General features: G+C 40.7%; 1 protein-coding gene across 1 annotated transcript in view; it reads left to right on the plus strand.

Moving 5' to 3' along the window:
* The window catches only part of LOC117503844 (CUB and sushi domain-containing protein 1-like), a 2,069,078-nt gene that overhangs the window by 1,022,465 nt on the left and 1,032,128 nt on the right, over positions 1-14,485 (plus strand). The window contains exon 7 of the mRNA XM_034163109.1: positions 360-437. Coding sequence (XP_034019000.1) covers positions 360-437 — 78 coding nt within the window. The remainder of the gene's footprint in view (positions 1-359; positions 438-14,485) is intronic.

A 14,485-nucleotide genomic window follows, 5' to 3' on the forward strand; every position in this document is an offset into this window, starting at 1 on the left:
GTCTCACAGTTGAAGTGTACTTACAATAAAAATTACAGACCTCTCCATTCTTTGTAGGTGGGAAAACCTGCAAAACTGACTGGAGATCAAATACTTATTTTCCCCACTGTATCTGCCATTAGAGGAGACAAAGTATTGAAGCACTTTGTGGCTCTTGCACATAGTTAATGTAAGACTAACGGCAAGTATCAATGGGAGATGTAGTTATAAAGGCAAGTCTGGGGCCCCCTGCTGGGGCTGTTGCCTCCGCTACCCGAATCTGGAAAAGCGGTTGAAGATGAGTGAGTGAGTGAAGTATGACTTAATTTTTTATTTATTTATTTATTTATTTTTTATCTCTATCTCCTCTTGTTTTACAGTGAAGAAAGCTATAGAGTTGAAGTCCAGAGGAGTGAAGATGATGCCCAGTAAAGACTCCACTCATAAAAATGCTGTCTGTAAGTAATTTTCCTTCTGCAATTTGTGTGTGTGCAGACAGAGTGACTGTAGCTCATTTTCAAAGTCCTTTTTAATCCATTTCCATTAATTTTTCAGTGATGTTGCCCTTTTAGGTAGAGAGGCATCTGTACTTTACTTTGCTTTTCTGTGTTTTTTTCTTCTTCACTTCAAATAGTAAAAAAGATCAAAAGGGTTCAAAAGAATACAGGGTTTTTGATTTTAAAGAATCTAAATGTATGTACAGATAGAAACTAAATAAAATATATCACTGCCACAATCTTTATTTCACCATGGAATTTACAGATGTACTCATATTTGCAAGGAATCTGTAATTTCTGATTTAATAGCTTTTCAAATCCATTATGTCTATGCATGCAAATGTTGATTGCATAAATACCAAATAATTTTCATACTACAGAAACAAATACAAATCATTCATTGTTGTGTGTGCATCCTCTGCCGAGTCCATTCCTTTTGTTTGTGTTTAATCCTGTCTTTTTCTGTACGAGTATATTTGGTTTATGTGCCTGCATCCCCTTTGGTTTTCTGTGTGTGTGTGTGTGTGTGTGTGTGCGTGTGTGTGTGTGTCCTCTTTGTCTGTCATCTGTCATTCGTGTGGGTCCCGGTTGTGTGTGTGGATGTTATGCCTATGGTCCGTGTCTGAGTCTTATGTGCGGGTGTGTGTCCTTCCACTGTCTGTCATCCGTGTGGGTCCCTGTTGTGTTTGTGCCCTATGTGTGTGTGTGTCTGTGATCTGTTGTGTTCTCTCCCCTGCATGTGTTGGTCATTTGTGTTTGTCATCTTTGTGATCAGTCCACTGTTGGTATTGTCCTTACATTCCCTGGTGTTTTGTTGATCATGACTTTGGGTTTTTGCAGCTGTTGTGTCATTATGTCTCTCCTGTCTCAAGGTCATTCTGTCTTTGTGTTTCACTCAGTGTGCCATTTGAGTTCCATGTTTTTTCTCTGTGTGTGCTCGTGAACTTAGTTTTGGATTATTGTTTAGTTCTTCATGTCAGCTTGTCCTTTATTGCAATTACACTTGATTTCCACAATTGTTTTTCCAAGGAAAACATTTAATGAATGAGAAAATGACAAAAATGGACACAAACAGGTGAGTTATTTGTGATTTATTTATTTTATTTGTCATGAAATCAAACATTTTATTGAAAAGGGCATTCTGATGAACATAATATTGGCCGTGCTCGTGCATCGGCCTACCCCCTCAATCAGGCAGAATTTTGGGTGGAGAGCCCCTCGGTGCTCTAAGGGGTATATATGGTGTATCTGTTCTGATAAAGTACTTAGAAATAAGGTAATAGGATTAGGTAATAAGTTGAATGTAAGGACAAAATTCAATTCATTTTAACCTTGGTGAATGATTGTCAGGGGCTTTGAATACTGTAAGCTTAAACCTCTTCATATTAAAATATTTTTCAGTGAATTGTTGTTACACTAATGTTGTTGTGTTGTTTTACAATGTAATTTACTGGCATTCAGTTTAATTCAATTCAATTTATGTAGTTTATACAGCACCAAATCACAACAAACCTGCCTCAAGGTGCAACACACAAGTGAAGTCTAACCTTACTAAACCCAAGAGCAAGCACACAGGCAACAGTGGTAAGGAAAAAACTCCCTGTGATATGATATTGAGGATGAAACTTCAAGCAGACCAGACGTGGAGATGATGTGTTTCTTTACCCGCCTCTCTGTTGGGGTTTTGGAGATGATGAACCCAATTGACACACAGCGAGGAGTCTGGGAATATATATAGCAATCCAAGTGATTTATTTGTGACAGAGTTCAGAGTGTGCAGCAGTGGCAAACAGTCCCAAAAATTATCCAGAAACACAGTGCAGCAAGAAGACACAGGTGTATGCAAGAAGATCCACCAAAACTAAACAGAACAAGAACTACATGAGACTATGGTGGGTAACTACAGGGAATGGGTACTTGCAAACATTACAGCCAGGAAATCAAGGCGAGAACCAAGACACAGATAATGACCTTGGTGGAGTCATATGCAATGAACGAGGCAGTACTTAAATAACAAAAGATGTATTGACAACACGTGCAACAAACGAGGAAGTAGAACTACAGGACTCACATGAATGAAACAGAATGCAGGAGGATAATGAATTGAACAGACATTAACTGGTGTTAGAATAATGTGAGCGAAGTGCCGCTGCACGGCGCGAAGCTCACTCTTGGTACAGGGTGTCCTAAACAGGAAGTGCCAATTTTCAAATCCACAGTAAAACAGGAAATGTTCAAATGTCAAACACTTCCTGGATTGACAGACGAGATCCCATGGAATCTCGTGGGAACTCAGTGACAAGCTCACACTCAAACAGGAAGTGCTGAATTCTTACTCACAGTGAAACAGCAAATGTTCAAATGTTAAACACTTCCTGGCATGGGTGGAGCTAGAGTGGAGGGCGGGGTTTCACTGGACTCTCCTGAAATCTGATTGGACACAGATGACTGACATGTCACAGCACCACACGTCTGGTTGAAAGATCTGCATTTTTAAATCAGTGAGTCACATTGATTGCTAGGTTCCTCCTGTCCAGTAGTTTGTGCTGTGTACCACAAAAAGTTCTAATCCACCTTAGAAGAAGAAAAATGTTTGCTCCAGATTTGAACAGATCACGTCGTTTGAACTGTGGACTTCAAATCACACCAAACTTACATTGGTGAGTAAATGACCATATTTTATGACAGAAATGAGGTCCAGGTTGTTAAAAGCAACATTTCTACTTTAATTTGGGTGGCCTTATGTACATATTTTTAAACTAAGACAGCGGCTTGTTCATGTTGGCTTATTAGTGCAGCAGATAACTGAAACAATCCTACCGGCGTGAAGTTAGACAGTAGACAGTAGTTCATTATTCAGACAGTAATTCGCGATGAAGCAGTTGTGGTTGTATTATGGGCAAAAAATGTTTTTAAAATGGAAATAAACGTGCCCTGTTAAATTGTACCTTTAAAAAAAATCCAAAATAAAACAATGATTTGGTTTTGATGCTAAAAGCAAAAATATAATGACAGAATATGGAAAGCGTAAACAGACATAATCATTTATTAGGCTTGTGCTTTGAATTAAATATGTCAACTCCTTACACCTCACTCTAGTCACAACTTTAGTTAAAAAAGTGCTGCAAAAACAATTATGAAAAGAACGGACAGTTACACATCAAAATCAACTAGAAATAAAAGAATGACTAAAATTAAAAAAACAAAAAAATTGTCAAGATGACAAGTGACTACTGTACAAATAATATTTCAAAAATTCAGATTTTCTGCGCTGAATAACTGTCCACATTTAAACAGTAATAGCTTTTACATGGTCAAGTGCATTTTGGCGCCACCTGCCCAGATATGTTGAGTGCCCTTGCCCCATGCCCACCAACCTCCATTTCACCCCCTCCCACCCCTCAATTTCACTTTTTTTAATGATATGGCAAACTACTTGTTGGGAAAGGGTAGTGACACGGACCCACAACAGGGGGCGTAAATGAGCGGACAGTAGATGAGCCAAAAATACAACACTTTACTGTTGTGAAAAATGCACAATGAGAATACAGACAAATGCAGAATTTGGATCACAGTCAAACTATACAAGGTGATGTGTGGGTAGGCTCGAGGATAGAAGACGTCTGTCCTGAGAAGAACCGGATCCCACACGATTTCCACTGCCACCGAACCCGAAGGATACTGGAGCCGGCAAGTCCCGAGTCCCCAGGTGGTCACCGTCTCCGACTGTCGGATCTGGTACTGCTGGCAGAAGAACAGATGTGATGAGTGTGTGACAATACACTCAGTAAACAGTCAGCAAGTCGTTATTCCAGGTGGGAAACAACACCTCCACCTTTAACACAGAACACAGTTAAGCAGAGCCAAAGAGCTACTTAGCGTTTTGGCGTGAGGGTGAAGAATGTCACTCTGTCACGGAACCACAAGACGCCGCACCCAGCTGACAGCAGCTACAGCAACTCCTGCAAACACTCAGAAAAGGAATCATGTGCGTAATGGCACAGTCAAACGGCTGAGAGTTTACCGTAGAGGTAGACGATATCTCGGCAACGAGGTGGAGATGTCGTCCGGCTTTTGTAGTGTGGGTGATGACCTGGTGATTGGTGACAGCTGTCGTAGTTGATGAGTGACAGCTGTCACTCCCGGCTGTTCCTGTGAGGCGGCAGCGCCCTCTCGTGCCTGAAGCAGTAATAGCTTTTAATGCACTTGACCATGTAAAAGCTATTACTGCTTAAGTGTGGACAGTTATTCAGATTCTGGACAGTGATTCATTTTCCAGACAGTAGTTCGCCATATCATTAAAAAAAGTGAAATTGAGGGGTGGGAGGGGGTGAAATTGAATTTGGTGGGCATGGGGCAAGGGCACTCAACATATCTGGGCAGGTGGCACCAAAATGCACTTGACCATGTAAAAGCTATTACTGCTTAAGTGTGGACAGTTATTCAGATTCTGGACAGTAGAGAAGCTTGAATCTTCAACTGGACTGGGTTGCTTGACGCTAGGACGTTTCGCTTCAAATCGCAGAAGCTTCCTCAGCTAAAATTCTTGCTCTGGAAGTCTGACTTCTGTCTGACTCTTGTAGAGAAGAATAAAACAGAAGCCAACAAAAGCTGGAGTTTTAAACCTACCCAGACCCCTCCTACTGAGAGGCAGACTGCTATAGGCTAGTGACTAATCAATAGCTCTAATTAGCAACTATTGTGCTGTAGTTAGCACACCTAATGGCAGGACAGCTGTCCCTCTAATGATGGGATGGATGCCTTTCTGATGGCTCCCTTGATGACGGGAATGACTCATTACCATGAACAAAAGACTGAAACTCCTTTGACCTGAGTACCCCATTGTAAACAGGGGATAAAGTGTGTCTCAGACCCCCTCCCCGGTTAAGGCTGGGTTTCAAACATTTCACAAAGAATGCCTCCTTGACCCCTCTCTCAAACCATTTCTTCTCTCTGGCTAATATTTTAGCTTCCTTGTCCTCAAACGTGTGGTTAGTGTCTTTAAGGTGGAGGTGAACCGCAGACTGAGGTCCACTGGCGCCCTCTCTGCGGTGCTGGTATAGCCTTTTGTGTAAAGGTTGCTTCGTTTCACCTATGTAGTGTTCGTTACAGTTTTCCTGACATCTGATAGAATACACTACATTGCTCTGTTTGTAACTAGGGATCATGTCCTTAGGGTGAACTAATTTCTGTCTCAAGGTGTTAACAGGTTTAAAGTAAACTGGGATTTTTTGCTGTCTGAAGATCCTCTGTAGTTTTTCCCTTACTCCTGCTAAATAAGGGAGAGACACTCCTCTTCTTCTTGTCTCTGTCTCCTGTCTATCTGGTCTCTTTGTTCTCTGGGACTTCTGCACTTTGTCCAGGGATCATCATGGGTACCCACATACTGTGAGGGCTTTCCGGACACATTGTTGTTCTTTAGCCCTTCCCTCTGCAGTTGTGGGCACCTGTAGGGCTCTGTGTTGAAGCGTCCTGATCACCCCGAGCTTGTGTTCAAGGGGGTGGTTTGAGCCGAAGAGCAGATATTGGTCAGTGTGAGTTGGTTTTCTGTAAACCCCTGTCTGGAGCTGCCTGTTCTCTCCAATCGTAACATCACAGTCCAGGAAGGCTAAATGGTTGTTTCTGGCATCCTCACGTGTGAACTTGATATTGGCGTCCACCGAGTTGATGTGTTCTGTAAAGTCCTCAACTTGCTGTTGCTTGATTTTGACCCATGTGTCATCAACATATCTGAACCAGTGACTGGGAGAGATGCCTGTGAAAGATGTCAAGGCTGTCTTCTCCACTCGCTCCATGTACAGATTGGCCACAATGGGGGATACCGGAGACCCCATCGCACAACCATGAATCTGCCTGTAGTAATTCCCCCTAAACAGGAAATACGTGGTCTTGAGACAGATCTCCAAGAGTTGGCAGATGTGGTCTGGTGTGAGTTTGGTCCTTTCAAATAGAGACACATCCTCCAGCAGTCTCTGCCTCACAGCTGAGACAGCCCCAGCAGTGGGGATGCACGTGAACACCGATGTCACATCAAATGACACCATAGTTTCATCTGCCTCCAGCTGTAGGTCCTTGATCTTGTTCACAAAATCTTGTGTGTTCTCCACATGGTGGTCTGAGTTACCCACTAGAGGAGCCAAAATCCACATGAGGTACTTGGCCAAATTGTACGTGATGGAATCTGTGCTACATACAATAGGCCTGAGTGGCACGTCCTGTTTGTTGTTGTTTTTTGATGTGTAACTGTCTGTTCTTTTCGTAATTGTTTTTGCAGCACTTTTTTAACTAAAGTTGTGACTAGAGTGAGGTGCAAGGAGTTGACATATTTAATTCAAAGCACAAGCCTAATAAATGAGTATATGTCTGTTTCCGCTTTCCATATTCTGTCGTCATATTTTTGGTTTTAGCATCAAAACCAAATCATTGTTTTATTTTGGATTTTTTTTAAAGGTAGAACTTAACAGGGCACGTTTATTTCCATTTTAAAAAACATTTTTTGCCTATAATACAACCACAACTGCTTCATCGCGAATTACTGTCTGAATAATGAACTACTGTCTACTGTCTAACTTCATGCCAGTTACAATCCTTCAAATGGTGATACAAGCATCAAATTCTGCACAAATACAGCTGGAGCAAAATTGATGGAGCAACTTTAACTTTTGACCTGTGTAAATAAATTATTACATAAATTATTATTACATAAATTTGAGTTCATTGACTAAGTTTGCACGTTTTTTTCTTTTTGGTATTGTCATTGTGTGTGTGTGTGTGTGTGTGTATATATATATATATATATATATATATATATATATAAAAACGTGCAAATTAGTCAATGAACTCAAATTTACAAAATATAACCAGACAATACTGGCACACAATACACAAACCCGAAAGTAATAACAAATCAGTAGACCTAAGTCTTCAACTAAAGCATGTAGTTTTGTTATTCTTGTAATGTCTTTTAAAGCCTACTAACGTAACAAGTACTTTAATGTTGTCGGGACAGTTGTTAACACCTTTGACAGATACACAGTGACTTTTTGCAGTAGTTCGGATCCTTGATTTTTCAAACAATAAAATTCCTCTCAAATTATAACTGGTGTCCCTCAGTTTAAACAGATCCTGGACATGTTGTGGCAGCAATTTATTTTTAACTTTATACATAATTTGTATTGTAAAGTAATCAACCAAGTCCCAGAATTTTAGAATATGTAAACAGGCAAACAGTGGATTCGTTGGCTCACAATGTAATTTGTTACAGATAATTCTTACAGCCTTCTTTTGCAACAAAAATATTGGATTAGTATTAGTTTTATATGTATTTCCCATATCTCAATACAGTAGGTCATGTATGGAATGAACAGTGAGTGATATAAAATAGTTAATGAGTGTTGGGAAATTAAATCTTGTGCTTTATGCAGAATTGCAATGGCTATTGACATTTTGGATTTAACAAAATCAGTATGCATTTTACAGCTCAGTTTATCATCAATAACAACACCAATAAATGTTGTATCAGTTACAGTTTCAATTTCAATATCATTTAATAATAAATTTCTGCAGGAAATCCTGGACTTGTTTCCAAATATAATACACTTTGTCTCACCAAAGTGGAGCGATAATTTGTTTGAATCAAATCATTGCGACGTCTCGCACCGTGGGAAGTCCTTAAAGCGACAGAATCACCTCAAAATCTCTCATCAGCCGTTAAAATTTTCACTGAAAACCAGCTTAATTTTTCGAACCATGTCCACTTCGATGTGTCTCACAGGTTTAGAAAAAATTTTGATCAAACAACGCGCCAGTCTCTCAGCAACTTCTCAGACAAAGGAATTCCAACGAGGGGCTGGACGACTCCTCCCACAAGGAGTGCTCACAGGCGAATGACGTCACCGACAGGCGTGGAAAAACTCACGCATGCGCACGAGGGTTCAAGCATGTCTGACCTAAAAACATATGAATGAAATCCATATAGTTTTTGAAAAAAATAAAAAGGACCGTTACTTTATTGACAGCCCTCGTATATGTAAAGGGTCTAACAATACAATCAATAATATTTTTAATCAAAGACATATCAAAACTATCACTATCAATTGATCTTTTCCCCTTGAGGTTTTGAACAATATCAATTATTTCATATTCATCAGTTTTTTTAATGAACATTGAATCCTGAATTTTATTAATTGTTTTACAGTAATCCAAAGAATGCAGTCCAGAGGACACAATCAAATCAGCTAAATTTTTACCCACATTTACAAAGTAATCATTAAAATGATCTGCTATAGCTTTATTTTCCTTAACAACTGTACCAGTACTTGTGTAAAAAAGGGCAGGATATTCTTTAACACCTTTTGTCTTATTTATGACTTCATTTAAAATCTTCCAAGTACTCTTAATGTTTGTTTTATTTTTCCAATAAATCACTATAATACTGCCTTTTACAAGATCACATAATATTAGTTAGCTTATTTTTATATGTGTTATATCTTTTCTCAGCATCAAATGTTCTTAGTTTTAAGAATTGCTTGTACAGAAAATTTTGCTTTTTACATGCATTTTGCAGTCCCTTAGTAATCCACGGTTTGTCAACATTTTGCTTATTTCCAACATTTAAAGGGCAATGTTTATCATATAAATTAGAGATAATAGAAATGAATGACTCATAGATCAATATCCTCAATATAAATGTCACTCCAGTTTTTATCCCTTAAGTCCATTCTAAGATTTTCCAAAGTCTCCTCTGTTATTTTCCTCTTGAAATTTGTACTTTCGGTATTGATCCTGGTGCTCTGTAAACACAACTTACAATTATATTTTTTGATTTTTCGCATTTAATTCCACAGTGACACATTCCATGACATTTTCCAAAGAGAAACACATGTTTTGAATGATTTCATAGTGATAAGCAGAATTAACATAAAGTGCCACACCACCACCTGTTTGTTCATCCTATTTATTGGGAAGAAATCATAACCCTCAAACTGGACAATGTCCATATGTTCCTCTTTCAACCACGTCTCAGAAATTGTGATAACTGAAAACTGTTTATTTGCACTATTTAAACAATCCTGAATTTGTGACAAGTTCATGGGAAGACTTCTGCTATTAAAATGTATGATGGACAAGAAGAAGATATACCTCACTGAATTTTCATATCATACTGATATGAAAATTCAGTGAGGTATATCTTCTATTATACATTCCAAATCTAAAGTGGAACTCTCCTAGTGTTTATTAAGGTACACATAAATATCTTAAAAAAAAAAAAAACAAGAGAGAGAGAGTAGAGCCATTTAGGTGCCTGGTCTTGACTCTCCTTACCCACCTTAGCGGCTCAAGAATATGGACAACACGTATATAAGTGACATTTACATGACAATACTGAGATATGATAATTTGGCCATATTGTACTTGTACAGCCCTACTTTCAACTCGCTGAAAACTTTGAATATTAATTTACATCTACAATTTAAAAAAATGCTTAAAGTGGCAGGGGGTTAAGAGGGCTGTAATTGGGGTGAAGGGGGGGGGCAGCTGAAAAGCAAAAAAAAAAAAAAATGCTTAAAAAGGTGGGGAGTATGGGGAGCAGAGCCCCTCCAGAAGCTGAAAGGTTTTAGTCATGCTTACTCTCCCAAGAACAATTTTACTGAAAACGTCTGAAGGACCTAAAGGACATGGTTAGGTGGTGAGGAGCTTTTCCAGGCATGTGACACGCAAATAAAGAAAAATGCTTAAAAAGGTGGGGGTCTGGGGGGGCACAGCTCCCCCCAGCAGCTGAAAGGTTTTTGCCATGCTAATGCTTCCTTGAAGCATTTAGTTATAATTAAGTCTGAAGGACCTAAATGACATGGTGAGATGCTGATGAGCTTCACTCATTCATGCTCATGACATATGCATATTAATAATAAAGGGTAACAAAAGGTGAGTGAGAAATAAAATACAATAACCAGCTAAACCCGCAGAAGATGAGAAAGAAAAACATGAAAATAAATGGCAGTCATCGAGGAGGACAAAATGCAAAATAATACGAAAGCTGAAACTGACTGATAATGACAATCAGAACCAAACTATAATCAAAACCAAAATCCAGAATATAAGAGATCAAGGACGTGGAACAAAGAATATTGTGTGCACAGGAAGCAGGTGGATGACAAGTGAACGAAAACAGGTGATCAGACATATGCTGGAGACAGGAACACATACCAGGCACAGAGACAACATGCACAATATACACACACACACACACACACACACACACACACACACACACACACACACACACACACACACACACACACACACACACACACACACACACAGGATGCCGAAGGACAGGTGCACACAATGGAACGTGGAGACACACCCACACACAGACACAGCACAAACCGGGGCAGGAAGAAAGTGCACAAGATGGGCCAGGGGAGATACACCCACCGACTCACACATAAAACGCAGGGAGCAGGGGAGACACTGACACATACACACTTGCACAGAAGGGACGAGACCCAAACGGAACACTCTACAGGACAGGAATTACAGACAGGTGACAGGTGACAACCACAAAAATATACAAAGAACAAAAATCATGACCAAACAGGCCACTGGGCAGAATTGGCACACTCTCAAAGCACTTCATCTTAGTGGGAGTGAGTGCAATGGGCAGGTAGTCATTGAGTGATATGATTTGGGGTTTTTGGGGCCACTGGGATGATTGTTGCAGTCTTGAAACATGATGGAACTTTGGCTTGATCCAATAAGGTGTTAAAAAATATCTGTTAAAACACAAGCCAGCTGATTTGTACATTCCCTGGTCACCCACCCAGGTAGATTATCAGGGCTCGGGATTTTCCATATAATAACTCTTCTCAGAGTTCTCCACACATTGGCTATGTCAAGACAGAAAGTCTCATCTTCCTGTTAGGGAACAGCTTTCACCGCAGAAGTGGTATTTAATGCCTCAAAACTCCCGAAGAGGTTGTTGAGATCATTGAGGAAGTCCACATCACCATCGGACACAGGAGGTGCTGTCCTGTAGTTTGTGATGACCCGTATGCCTTGACATAAGCATGGTTTAGTTTTGTCGGCGGGTAGTACGTAGACCGAAGTTCGCGGTAGTTCTGGCTGTTTTTGTGGTGGAAAGGGGCGGAGCATTTCACGGGCGTTTTGACGACCATACTAGCCGCAAATACGCAGATAAAATGCCGCTAAATCCGCAGAATAAAGCGGCGTTTTGATGCTGTAGCGTCCGGCACACGTCAGGCAACGGGGTTAATACCCAGTTCTATCCTTTACAATCGCAGGTTAAGACGCACGTGAGAACGGTGGTGTTCTGCTGCCACCGATAATTCCCTGTGTACCGCTGGTTTTATCCAGGCAAATCCTGCGTTACTCCAGGAACTTTTGCATATGGGCACCGCACCCAGAGTATAATAGGCTGAAGCAGCAGGAATACATGCCTGTCACTGCAGAGGGAGGGAGATCATCCTCAGCCTTTTCTTCTCTTTCCTTTTCCCCTCCTCAACGTGTTGCTCGTCTCCACCACAGGGCTACCCTCTGCTTCTGAACCAGACCTCTTGGTAAGTCCTTGCCTCTGCCATTTTTTCTTTTAGGAGGCATACTGGAGCTTCTCTGCAAAAATATCTGGAGCTGGCCGTGAGTGATAGGCCTGCATGCAGCGCTCTAGTGTATTTATATTGACCGCCGCCTATTGTATTTACAGTGGCTTGCAAAAGTATTCAGCCTCTTGGTATTTTACACATTTTAATTTGTTTATGTCATTTCAGATACAAAAAGTAAATCAGGCTTCTCAATATAAAAAATTCAAAAATTATCTTCCTTACACTCAAATTGAAAGTAAATCTCTACATGTTGAAATAAATTAAGTAAAAATATAAAAGCCAAGATGATGGGTTGCATAAGTAATCAGCCCCTTTGGTATAATACCTGTAAATAATCTGTTTAATTGGCAGTTTTCTTCAGACAAGTCAGGGATGGACACATGAACATTTGGTAGTCACCAAATATGTCTTGAACTTTATTTACATCCGTTATGAAGAAATACAAACAGTGTGACACTCTATGGTAAATCTGTGTGGAGTTCTCAAAAATTGAGAGACTGTGCAAGAGGCGTGAGGAAAGCAGCCAAGACACCCAGACAACCTGGAAGAAGTTACAGGCTTCTCTGCCTGTGATTGGAAAAATTGTGCATAGTGCATGTTTTGCATTTTGTATCCCCAGTTATACAGCTTCATGATGAAGTGGGACAGAGGAGGGTTTTCTTTCACCAAAACATCTAATCTAGGCTTACATATCAGATGTGCCTTCTGGCAAATTGTAGCTGAAGTTTCAGGTCTTCTTAATATATACACTCAACAAAAATATAAATGCAACACTTTTGGTTTTGCTCCCATTTTGTATGAGATGATCTCAAAGATCTAAAATTTTTTCCACATACACAATATCACCATTTCCCTCAAATATTGTTCACAAACCAGTCCAAATCTGTGATAGTGAGCTCTTCTCATTTGCTGAGATAATCCATCCCATCTCACAGGTGTGCCATGTCAAGATGCTGATTAGACACCATGATTAGTGCACAGGTGTGCCTTAGACTGCCCACAATAAAAGGCCACTCTGAAAGGTGCAGTTTTATCACACAGCACAATTCCACAGATGTCGCAAGATTTGAGGGAGCGTGCAATTGGCATGCTGACAGCAGGAATGTCAACCAGAGCTGTTGCTCGTGTATTGAATGTTCATTTCTCTACCATAAGCCGTCTCCAAAGGCGTTTCAGAGAATTTGGCAGTACATCCAACCAGCCTCACAACCGCAGACCACGTGTAACCACACCAGCCCAGGACCTCTACATCCAGCATGTTCACCTCCAAGATCGTCTGAGACCAGCCACTCGGACAGCTGCTGAAACAATCGGTTTGCATAACCAAAGAATTTCTGCACAAACTGTCAGAAACCATCTCAGGGAAGCTCATCTGCATGCTCGTCGTCCTCATCGGGGTCTCGACCTGACTCCAGTTCGTTGTCCTAACCGACTTGAGTGGGCAAATGCTCACATTCGCTGGCGTTTGGCACCTTGGAGAGGTGTTCTCTTCATGGATGAATCCCGGTTCACACTGTTCCGGGCAGATAGCAGACAGCGTGTGTGGAGTCATGTGGGTGAGCGGTTTTCTGATGTCAATGTTGTGGCTCGAGTGGCCCATGGTGGCGGTGGGGTTATGGTATGGGCAGGCGTCTGTTATGGACGAAGAACACAGGTGCATTTTATTGATGGCATTTTGAATGCACAGAGAAACCGTGACGAGATCCTGAGGCCCATTGTTGTGCCATCCAAGAACATCACCTCATGTTGCAGCAGGATAATGCATGGCCCCATGTTGCAAGGATCTGTACACAATTCTTGGAAGCTGAAAATGTCCCAGTTCTTGCATGGCCAGCATACTCACCGGACATGTCACCCATTGAGCATGTTTGGGATGCTCTGGACTGGCGTATACGACAGCGTGTACCAGTTCCTGCCAATATCCAGCAACTTCGCACAGCCATTGAAGAGGAGTGGACCAACATTCCACAGGCCACAGTTGACAACCTGATCAATTCTATGCGGAGGAGACGTGTTGCACTGCATGAGGCAAATGGTGGTCACACCAGATACTGACTGGTATCCCCCCCCAATAAAACAAAACTGCACCTTTCAGAGTGGCCTTTTATTGTGGGCAGTCTAAGGCACACCTGTGCACTAATCATGGTGTCTAATCAGCATCTTGATATGGCACACCTGTGAGGTGGGATGGATTATCTCAGCAAAGGAGAAGTGCTCATTATCACAGATTTAGACTGGTTTGTGAACAATATTTGAGGGAAATGGTGATATTGTGTATGTGGAAAAAGTTTTAGATCTTTGAGTTCATCTCATACAAAATGGGAGCAAAACCAAAAGTGTTGCGTTTATATTTTTGTTGTATATATATATATATATATATATATATAT

The sequence above is a fragment of the Thalassophryne amazonica genome, chromosome 2 (genome assembly GCF_902500255.1).
Source record: "Thalassophryne amazonica chromosome 2, fThaAma1.1, whole genome shotgun sequence".
NCBI lineage: Eukaryota > Metazoa > Chordata > Actinopteri > Batrachoidiformes > Batrachoididae > Thalassophryne > Thalassophryne amazonica.